Source organism: Chinchilla lanigera, unplaced genomic scaffold (assembly GCF_000276665.1).
Source record: "Chinchilla lanigera isolate Chin_1 unplaced genomic scaffold, ChiLan1.0 scaffold00028, whole genome shotgun sequence".
Taxonomy (NCBI): Eukaryota; Metazoa; Chordata; class Mammalia; order Rodentia; family Chinchillidae; genus Chinchilla; species Chinchilla lanigera.
In genome coordinates this window covers 624,999-637,000 of record NW_004955429.1, presented here as the reverse complement: position 1 = coordinate 637,000, position 12,002 = coordinate 624,999, and the positions used below count along the sequence as shown (strand labels likewise).

At 35.7% G+C, this 12,002-nt stretch overlaps 1 protein-coding gene across 3 annotated transcripts in view; it reads left to right on the top strand.

Moving 5' to 3' along the window:
• The window catches only part of Spag6 (sperm associated antigen 6), a 37,204-nt gene extending 25,804 nt beyond the window's left edge, over nt 1–11,400 (top strand). For all 3 annotated transcript variants that reach the window (XM_013515392.1, XM_005386859.2, XM_005386860.2), the window contains 3 exons: nt 3,522–3,638; nt 7,331–7,476; nt 10,425–11,400. In XM_013515392.1, the coding sequence (XP_013370846.1) occupies nt 3,522–3,638; nt 7,331–7,476; nt 10,425–10,494 (333 nt within the window). In that variant the 3' untranslated portion in view covers nt 10,495–11,400. The remainder of the gene's footprint in view (nt 1–3,521; nt 3,639–7,330; nt 7,477–10,424) is intronic.
• Nucleotides 11,401–12,002: the final 602 nt, after the last annotated feature.

Here is a 12,002-nt window from a genome sequence, read left to right as displayed (position 1 = left end):
CAAAAATACAGTGGGTTATTCACATCCCCAAGAATTTTATTATTAATGAGACAGACAATGACAATTATTGACCACCATATGGAGAGCCTTGAAACCTACTATTTTGCTAGTGGGAATGTAAGATATTACAGTCATGTTGAAAATTATTTTAGCCATTTCTTTAAAATATAAATTTATCATCACTAACCACAAAGCCCATTCTTATGAGAAATTAAATATGAGAAATTAAAACACTCATGTTATGACTTACATTAGATGACTCCCCAAAGCCTCATGCAGTCATAGGTGGGGCTTTTGGGAGTGGCTGAAGCATGGTTATGTAATACTGGATCATGGGGTTTGTGATTCTAGATTCGTCCCTAATTATAGAGAGCTCTTCCCAGTCCTCATTGCAGCCCAAGAAGTTTATACTTGTAATCCCATGGAAAAATTATTGGAATTCTAGTGAGTCAATTCCAATCTACCACTTCCAGTGCAACCCATGGTGAGAATAAAGACACTAAGGAATATTTGTAGTTATGGGGAGCCAAGGGATCCTATGTCTGGTTATAGTGATGGCTAGTCAGAACAAAGGCCTCAATCCAGGGCCAAACCTGAGTTTTATTAATTTGTGAAGAAGGGAGTGGCTTGAGGATGAGTGACTGTGAGAATGGCAGGAAGTATGTGAGTGCTGTGAGCTGGACTAGATAGGAGGCCTGAAATCACTTCTACAATATGCAGGGAGAAGGATATGCAGAAAGAGTAATCCAAATGACACAATTGAGGTAGTAGCTGATGTTTTGGCATCGTGCTTCAGCTCTGATGTGTAATCTTTTATGCCCTGGGAAGTCATAGCCTCGTATCTTGAGCCTCAATCCCAGCTGACAGTGTGGAGCACAGCTCTTCATCCTGCTGGCTCACACATTTATTTGGGAGCGACAGGGGGCCTTGGAAACACTGACCTGTAATCTTTGCTTCAAAGACTATGTGTCAGCCTTGACTGGACCAGTTTGCATTGCTGAAAGCCAATAGAAGGGATAAAGAAAAGTCCTAGCCAGCTCTGCACACATCACTACATGGAAATAGGGCCAGGTTCAACCAAAATGGAGATAATTGTTCCATCTTCAGGAAGAATCACACAGGTGGTGCTCCACACCTAATTGATTTAGCATAGTTTGGAGGGTGACTGAATGGATTTACTAAAGATGGAAGACCCACCTGGGTGTGAATGGCACCAAGAAATAGACTTGTAGCCTGGATGGAATTAAAAGGAAAAGCAGAAGGTATTTTATCCCAGCAATGGGAAACTAACTAAGACATCTGGTCTACACAAAGACTAATATATAAGTCTTTATAACAGCATTATTCATAAGAGTCCAAAGTGGATACAGCCCCCATATCCATCAGCTGGTGAATAGATGAACACAATGTGGTAAATCCCTATAATACAATTCTGTTTGACATTTAAAAAAAACAAAAGGTCAATACATGTTACAACATGGATGGAATTCACAAATATTGTATTTGGTAAAAGATTCTAACCACAAACATTCACATGTTGCATGATATAATTTATGTGGATTTTCTAGAAAAGCCAAAATTATGACAGAAAGTAGAATAGTAGTAGCCTAGAGATTGTAGGGCTCAGTGAGAGGAGGAATAAGGAGTTCATGGCATGAGGTTATTTTTTTGGGATGATGAAAGTGTTCTAAGATTAAATTGTTGAGATGATTGCATAATTCTATAAATCTACTAAAGATCGTTGGATTGTGACTAAAAAATGAATGAATTCATGATATGTAAAACTATACCTACATAAAACCATAAAAATGTCCTAATTTCAAAAATATGTATGTCTACAAGAAAAATCTTAATATTTATTTCATACTGGATGATAAAACTGTTGTTAATCATAATATTCCATCTATAATAATATAGTCATAAATTGAGTAATTTCTTCCAGATGAAGGATAGTAAAGTTCAAAGAATTCCCCGTATGAGATTTGTTTGTAGAGTTCTTGACTAATAACCATATATCATAAGTTTGGAACTATTAGAGTAGGACTGTCTGCTTGGTATAGTTGATGTGACTTCTCATACAGTTACTAGTCCTTGTCACTGATAGCAGTTACACTTAATTTGTTGGCTTGTGGAGGTCCACAAAATCTTACAATGGTTCACAAAGGTACCGTATAACCAGAGGTGTTGGGATTTGAGAGTTTAATTTCAAATTATACCAGTGGTAAAGTGTTGGGCTACATTTCTTACATTCCTTATTTATTTAATTTGTGAAACAATATTGGAGGACAAATGTACTAAGAAATAAAAGGTTATACAAGAATGCTCAATCTGAGTCTCTAAGAAAATTTAAATTCAAGAGCTCCTTTATTTATAGCACAAATATGCTGAGTATTTTCATTTAATACCCTTTACCTGTTAAAAAATTATGATGTAAATTGATTTCAAGAACATTCAGTGACAAGATCATAATCCCAGAAACATTCAGAAGAACATTCAGTAACAAGAACATAATCCCAGAAAACCATGTTGGCTAAGGCCTTGGAGAGAGAATAGTGAACACAACAAAGTCCTTAGGGATGTACTGAAGTACCAAACCAGGTGTGGAATTCTAGTGCAAAATACCTGTGAAAATCAAAACTTGGAGCTTGTACAGTGAAGAGTACAGCTTGTATTACTACAAAGAAACAAAATCAGAAGTAGGCACAGGCTTAGAACTGGATGCAGCAAAATGCTACAGTCACAGTTAAATGAGGCCCTTCTTCAACCATGCTTGGGGCAGGGGACAACACTATATTTTTTTGGTGTCACTATGAAATATGGAAGGGTGCTAGGGGAGGAGTAGGAATGGTACATGTGGTAGCTATACTTTTGCCTGTGGTGATCCACTCCATATTGTTGAGAGGAGCTTTTCCTTAACAGTGGAGTAGATCCTATCTGTTTTCCTTTCACCTAAGAATGGGGAAATTTCTACTCATAAGCTATGGCAGCAATCTGCAGATTATCACTGAAAATGATCTGCAGGTGACACTGAATAATGTGTACAGTAGACACTTCTGATTGCATACATACGAGCTATATCTTTTGGAGAACACAGAAGGCCTGATAATGGAACTGTGCAGTAAACTAAGTTATTTTCTCATATTTGTTGATTGGAAGAAATAGAATATTTTAGTAAACTCATAGCTTCATGTGTACAGGGTTTTACACTACTATGTGAAGTATATTAAGTTGCAGTCTGTGACTTTAAGCTTTACAATTTTAATTTCCTCATAGCTACTTTGAGCTCAGTAAGGCACCATATATTGTAAAGTTTAACGTGAAACTAACTGGCAGGATATCCTATGATAAGACCAATAAAAAATAAAAAGGTTTTCAGAAAACTATTTTTACAAGTGAAACAATTGCAGGGTAGACCATCGAATTTAATTTCATCTTCAAATTCCAGGAATGTCAGGCATGAGTTCTTACCCAGATTTCATTAATTACTCACTTTTGTATATTTTTGCTTTGTATTTCAATAGTGTAAAAAAGCCATAAAGAGCATCCTACAAAAATGCACCTACTTGCCAGCCCTGGAGCCATTTCTGTATGACGCACCTCCAAATATTCTGAAGCACGTGCTTGGACAGTTCAGCAAGGTACGAAGCGTATTCTTACCGCACTGCCTGAAGGAAGGGCAGACAATGAAGATGGTTTATCACTTTGCTGTTTCTGTTTTCTTTTTTCTACTTGCTTTTTTTTGTGTATCATGGAGTCCTGGGCCTTTACTACTTAACTCTCACCTGTCTATTTTGACAAAAGAAACACAGGTAAATAAAGTCCACATGTCAAACATTTTCTCCTTCTTTACATTTTCTCACAGGTCTGTACTCTTTTTTTTTAGGGTCTTAAGGAAATAAATTGTATGTCAAGACATGATACAAATATTTAATTATGATAAGTAGCTTTTAGTAATTTTTCCAGTGTCCTTTAGTTTTACCCACTTGGGGACACAGCAGTACTCATATCACAAGAGAAGGAAAAAGCTCTCTGAGCCCCTGAAGTATTTTTCACAATGTCCATGCACTGCGGATTGGAGATGCTCCCACTCAGCTATTTGGAGCACTTCGACTTTTCCATAAACAGTTTTAGCCAATGAAGCTGTCATTTTCCTTACATCATTACAGGCTAGATGGTAGCAAACCATGGTAAGGTAGAAAGGTTGAGCTGCCAGAGGTGGGCACAGCCAGCGGAGCTGCCTACTGGCAGACAGCAAGGAATGAGAGAGAATAACTTCATTAAACAGTCATTGATGGTCAGGATGGTAACCCTAAGGTGTCAAGTATGGGTTAAATCGTGATTTACATATTTGACAACTTAAAACAGTGAAGCTAGATGTGGTGGCACATGCCTGTAATCCCAGTACTCTGAGAAGTTGAGGTAGGAGGATCGCAAGTTCAAGCCCAGCCTGCATAACTTAGTGGAACCCTGTCTCAAAACAAAAAACTGGCCAGAGCTGAATGCGCAAGTCCTGGGTTCAATGCCCAGTTGTGGAAAAAAAAAAAAAAAAAGAAAAGAGAGAGCAAGGATGAAAGGGAGAGCAAGAAGGAAAAGGAAAAGGAGATCTGTGAAAGTCTGATACTATAGAGGTAATGCTCACAGGGTCAGGATTTGGAGTGCCTAGATTCCCCACTTAACTGCTCTGATTCTTAGGAAAAGTCTTGACCTCTCTAAACCTTAGTTGGGATACCTGTAAAATGTGTATAATAGTAATTATTTCATAGGGTCATTGTAAAGATGAAGGAAGACATTGTACATTAATGATTAAGATCATTCCCATAGCATTTTTTTTTTTTTTTTTGGTACCAGGAATTGAACTCAGGGCCTCGAGCTTGCCAGGCAGTCACTGTGCTGCTGAGCTACATCCCCAGTGCCCCAGTCATATATTAAATACTCAAAAATTAAGAATATTTTTTAATTTTACAGAGAAAAGAAAACAACAAAGATCAAAACAAAACAAAACAAAAACCAATAAAAACGTTGCAGAATTTCAAATCAAGTGATAGGAATTAACAATGGTTGTTATATTATATATTGTTATCTTCAGTAAAGTTGTTCAGATTACCAGATGTAAGAATGCAAGACTGATCAAACAATTCAAGAGAATGAAAAATAAGAAAAAAACATTAGAAACAATACAAAATATCACTAAACAAGATGGTAGGAACTGAACAATGGTTATTATATTGCATATTGTTGTCTTCACATTTGTTGTTCAGATTACCAGATATAAGCATACAAAATTGGTCAAAAGACAATTTAAGCATTAACTGTTCCTTTTAATAAACCAATAGACATCAGCAGTTCAGTTATCCCAGCTACCTTGTACATACATATATATATTTTTTCCCTTCCTTCTTTCTTTTCTCTTTTCCCTCATCCCAGTTGTTCCTTCCCTTTGAGCAATTTCTTTCCTTTTCATAATATCTATTGTACCTTTTAGGTTTTATTTACTCTTTCAGGTTCTCACACTAGGGAGACTATATGATGTCGACACATGTGGGTCTGATTTGTTTCACTCATGAGTATGGTCTCTAGTTGCATCCATTTACCTATAAAAGCCTCGAGTTTATATTGGTCATTTGAGAAATGCAAATTAAAATAACACTGAGATTGCATCTCATCCCAGAAAAAACGGCCATTATCAAGAAGTCAACCAATAACAAATGCTGGAGGGACTGTGGGGAAAAAGGAACCCTTTTCCACTGTTGACGTTATAACCATTATGGAAATCAGTGTGGAGATTCCTCAGAAAACTAGGCTTAGAGGTTCCATTCCACCCAGCTATTCCCCTTCTGGGTATTTTTCCAGAAGAACTGAAAACATCATACCACAGCGATATATGTGCACCCATGTTTATAGAAGCATAATTTGTCATAGCTAAATCTTGGAAATAGCCCAAATGCCCATGAACTGAAGAATGGATAAAAAAGATGTGTTTTAAAGAAATAAAACATGCATATGGTTAAGACTAATTTTTTTAATAGTAGAAAAAGGTACATTTATTTGAATAGTCAGTTATAAAGGTACATGAACGTAGTACTATAGTTTATATTCTATATTTGACAAATAGTACACTTAAACTATAGGTCCTACAGTTGAGTAGGCCTAGTTTTAGGTACTCACTTGAAAGACAGAGTACTAGTGGACTTCAGTCCTCTGAGCTGTCTCCCTGATCCTCAGCAGCTTGATTGACCTGCAAGCCCATTGCTACTGGAAAACAGATGTTTTCCACTGCCAAAGCACTGCTGGATACAATTCTGTGTATCATACACAGATTCTGTCCACTTCTTTTTAAGAAAATGATGAAAATTATTGTCTCTTAAATATATGGTGTGTGGGAGATTTAACAGAATGCCCCTTGAACAAAACAATTGACTAACCAAATATTGGGGGGATAGGCTAAATTACTGCAAGGAGAAAATCAGTTTCTTCCTTTGTGTATGCTTGGTTGCTAAGTCAAAACTGGCTGCCTCACTTGGCCATCTAAGAAGAAGGGGTAAGCGGCTGCATGGGTCATCTGTAGACAGAGTCATCAGCTTTTGAAAAGGGGTAATTGACATTATTTTTTAAAGTTTCATTTTGTAGTTTAGTGAGTAATTCTAGTTTTACTGAACTTGCTATAAAAATGAACATTAATATCTTTTAAGAGTTCAAACTAAGTAAATAAAAACCAGTGGGATTTGTGTAAGTTAGCTGTTGTCAAAGAAAAGTCATAATGCATGTCATATACTCATAAATGTGCCTTTGGGAATATTCGCATTATTTTCTACTTTCTTAGAGGGTACTTAAAGGAAGTAACATGCGTTAAGTTAAACAAAGAGTAGGTATTAGCCAGGCAAAAGGAAGAAGTTTGTGGAGTGTGTGAAGGCATCCTAGGGCCACAGGGCTCATGCTTTGATGTCACTGACACAGAATTTAGGATGAAGCTTGGTGGTAGGACCCGGAGAGGTATTTGGGAGTGGGATGGCAAAGGACCCTTGGTGAACTGTGTTAAGAAGCTTGCCCTTAATTTCGTAGGTAGTGAATGAGAGTAAACTATGTTTTACATTCTGAACGGATCTCCTTTGCTCAGGTTCATTGCCTTCATTCAACACCCATAACAAAAACTTAATATACTTCTATGAAGAATGCATTTTGCCTCCAGTCATCAGCAGATTTGGGCTCATTATGGCTTTATTGGGCATGAATTTTTTTTATCTGTATTTTCTCACATAAATCATTGCTTTCAAATAGCCACATTCTGAGTTGGAAAAGAAAATCTGACATTTTTGTTGCTTCACTTTTCCAGGTGCTGCCACATGACAGTGAAGCTCGTCGACTTTTTGTAACAAGTGGTGGACTTAGAAAAGTTCAAGAGATCCAAGCAGAACCTGGTTCTCTCCTTCAGGAATACATCAACAGTATTAACAACTGTTACCCAGAGGAAGTAGTACGGTAAGAGGAAAGAGCCTAAGAAGTTCAATAATATAATGTGGCTTTTAGGTTTTGAAATCTAGATTTTATATGCACTGTGTCATAATGTGATGTGCAGCTTTAACTCTGTCTTGATCTCCTTTGCTCCTTGCAAATTAAATTAAATAATTATGCTCACATTAATATACACTTTCCAGTCAATCTGGAGTATCATTTAAGACATTTCTATACTAAAATATGCCTTACTAAAGAATACCCAAATATGCAGTTCAAGTTAAATTAACAGCTTCAGTTATGATGACCTGATTTAGAAGAGACTACACATTCTGGTTTTCATAGTCCCCTGCTGATCACTTTTTCAGGCTCATATTCACATTAATAGAAGTATTATAAGTGGATAAGAGATACTGAATAATGAAAGTAATTATCTAAATGCAAAAATACATATATTTATGATAGGCAGATAAGCTTAGAGTAATATAGCAGGAAGTAATATGAGGAAAACTTTTAAGAGGTTTTTTTTTTTTTTTGCAGTGCTGAGGAGCCCAGAGGCTCACACATGCTGGGCAGGTGCTGTACCACTAAGCCCTGCTCTGCTCAGATTCTCTCTTTTTAAATGAAGTCATTTTGCAGAACATTGTTAAACATAAGCCAGACCTAAGACTCAGTTCTTGGAAGCCTGGAGAACTATACTGTTAACCCCCTACCAAGCAAAGTTACCAAGAAAACATAAAAAATTGCTTAAAACTATCAAGTCTGGAAAAATGTCCACAAGGCATGTAAATAAAAGGCATAGTTACTTATATTTTTCTAACCTGGCTTATTTGTCTTCTCACTAACGTTAGAAAATACAAATTGCAGTTATCTATAAATTATAACTTTTATCTGCCTATAGTTCTGATTTGATGTGAGTTTTTAAATTAATTATTTTTTTGAGACAGGTCTCACTATGTAGTTCAGGCTGTCCTTGAACTTACTGTGTAGCGTAAGCTGGCTTCGAACTTGAGGTGATTCCCCTGCTAAGCCTCTGGAGTGCTGGGGGTATGCCACTTTGTCCTGGTCAGAGGCTTTTAATACATATGGTTTACAAGCACAGGGTACTGATTTTAAAAGCACACAGCTATATATGTGAATGAAAAGCATTTTATTCTTAAAAATAGTTTTGTGCTTAACTCAAGGGCCTATACACAGGAGGAATCCACTCCAATAAATATTTTTTTATTATTTTTATTAGTACATGTTTTCAGTACATAATAACTTCATTCATTGTGAGGAATTTGTACACACACACAACACATCTTAATTTATTTTTCTCATTCCCTTTCCCTTCCGCCATCCTCCCTCCATCTTGGTCACCTCTTTTTCAAAAGATGTTTCATTGTCCTCTTTTGGGACCCATTGTTTCATTTTTCTTTCTCTCTTTAAGCATTATTAAGTAAATAAAACTTAATTTTACACTAACATTGGAGAAACTATGTAGCAGTACTTAGCCAGTTACTATTTTTCACTATTTGTTTTGATGACAAAATGAATATTAAGCAATTTTTAAATTTTTTTGCAAAAATTAGTGATTAAGTAAGATTATTCTGGTTACTCTGGTTAGCTTGGAAATGAGCCACTAAAGCCTCAAGATTTATTGGTAGATCCTACATGATTTATTGGGGACTGTTATTTTAAAGCAACAGTAGCCAATAGAAATATGTAAGCCATGCTTTAAAAAGCAAAATGAAGTAAGATAAATAAAATTTTAATGATTGTTAAAATCCAGTATATCCAAACATTATAATTGCAACTGGTAATCAGTACAAAATTTATTAATGCATTATTTTACGTTTTTACAATATCACTTCCAACACATCTTAGTTTAGATGCTAAATTTTATTGGGTATATTTGACCTACATTTAGATTATATAAAATTTACAGTTGAAAAAGTAAACTCCAAAGTTATTTCAAATGCACTAAACATTTTTCAGTAACTGAAACGGGTGTAGGTTTTAAAATTTTAATTGAATATAAAAATTCAGTTTCTCAAATGCACCATATTTTCTAGTCTCAACTTCAGCGCTTAAGTAGCACAATTTTTAAAAAATTTTTGAGTCAAGCATGTGCATATAGATAAAAATAGCTAATGAAGGACAAAGTGGGCCCTAGCACTAGGTTTTATCTAGGGAAAACACTTTCAAGGGGCTTATTTTGAGTGTATTGGGAATTTTAAAATTACTCGACCTTAAGTTTTAAAATCCATTTCTTATATTCTAGAATTTCTGCCAAATATTATTTGACAGATTTTTATATGCATGTAAGTTATTTCCATGGCATATTAAACATCCTATAGTACATTGTTAATCAATGTAATTAATACTTTTATACTAAATCTTTTATAAAATGCTCAGTTTGTAAGTATAAATTTCTAGTCTTATGTATGTACAAGAACCAATAAAAATGATTAATTTTGTGGGTTTCTATGACACTAATATTTGCAAACTATTTATTACATTTTTAATGGGATTTTTTTTTTAATGAATGACCAGGTCTGACTAAAGCATAGACTAAAAAATGATTTGTAAGGCAAATACAGCAGTTGATTAATAATGAGAGGTGTGTGGTCTAACTTCTGAAAAAAATCTATTAGGTGTGACTTTTAGAGCAATATTAGTTAGCTGATATAATGAGAAGAAAGCCTCTGTAATAAAATGTCACTGGTATGAAGTCTTTTGCTTGGAAGTGATCTCCTTTGCTGTTACGTTTATCTGCCTTTGATGGTTTGCTAATTGTGTAGCTCAGAGTTGTGAGTTGATATTCTCTTCCTGAGTAGTCTCCATGTATAAAGCATTACTGGGACCTAGATATCCAGGCTACATGTGAGGTTTCACTCATAGAATTAGTTCAGATAAATTCCTTATAGAGAATCTTTTGATCTACTGTGCTGAATCTTGAACAAGTATCTAATAGCAGTTTTCTTTTCCAGGTACTACTCTCCTGGATATTCAGACACACTTCTGCAGAGAGTGGACAGCTATCAGCCAATTACTGATTAAATGTCATCATATTTTTATACTCAAATTCATGGCCACATTTCATGAATAATAATTGTTAAAATTCTTTCTAAATATTTGAACTAAATACATTCTAGACTTAATGTAAAATACCTTTAGATAATATTTTCATAGTTTATAGTTTAAAAATTAGTATCTTGAATACATGAGGAACTATTGATAATCATTTACATATATTGGATTTGTTCACAAGGTAATTTGTAAATAGACAATAAAAGATTTTTAAGACTTTTTTTTTACTAAAAATCACAGAGAGACAGAGAGAGAAAGAGAGGCCTCCAACTAGATAAATAGGTGAAAGATAGTGTTCAAAGCCTTTATTTTGGCCAATTCCAAAGATAAACTATAGCTAAAGGCCAGGCACATGGCCTTGCAGAGTACACGGGAGGATGCAGAAAGGACATAGCTCCAGGAGGACAGGAACACAGGGCCCTTCAAAGGGGCACTGATGCTGGGTACATAAATGCACTGACCTGGTACATAGAATCAGTCTACTGTCAGGTTGTCCTAAGAATTTAGAAGGTGCTCCTCGTTTTCACAAGTTTTTGAAGTTCTCTTTTCATCTTGCCTAAGATGTTCTCCACCTTTCTTGGGGCTGCAGAGAGTAGAAGTCATTACGAGGCATTCTGCACTTGTATGCACGCTCTCTGACCTCATGGAAAGGTTTCTTATTGATCATGAATAAACAGGGAAGCTGGCATGTAAGGTGAGTCCTCGTGTTCCCTTTTCCTGGCCTGTTCATGCTCCCACATCTCAAAAGTCACATTTTTGGGGGTCAAAGGAATAATTTGAAAAAAAAAATACAATGAAATTCAGACTTTATACTTACTGTATTTTCACCTAGAAAGGTATAATGGGAGATTTCAATAAAATTTTAAATAAAAATAACATTGGAATTGTCCTTTTTATTTTTCCTATCTAGTGTTTTTCTGACCTTGGGGAATCTGTGACTGGATTTAGGAATCTTGGTTACTTGGCATGTGTGTGTGTGTGTGTGTGTGTGTGTGTGTGTGTCTTGATCTAAACAAGGGCTATTGCTTGTATGATCTCTGCTGGAGGCCTGAAGAGAGGTCAGCGGTAATCCAGTGAGCCATCAGTGCCTGCAGTCTGGGTTTGTTACTAGGTTTCCTTGTAGAACTCTTTATTTTTTCTCAAAAGGAACTTACCCATTTTTGGCATTTGTCCAGGTTTGTCTCTATCATCGTTTTTTCCCCAGTAGTACATAGCTTTTATGGGTCTCTTAAAACTTCACCATACTCAAGTTGTCTCATTTCTTTTCTCCTTACATTGATAGTGATTTTATTTTGTTCGTTTGTTTACTTTAGGGCTGGGGATTGAATCTAAGGCTTTGTGTATGCCAGACCATGCTACCCCTGAGCTACATCCCCAACTGTGATGTCAGGTTTTAATACCTACTTGGGCCTTTTTTTGTTTTGTTTTTTGCAGCACTTTCTTTTACTCATTGAATATTAAAAAAAAGTGTAATTTTT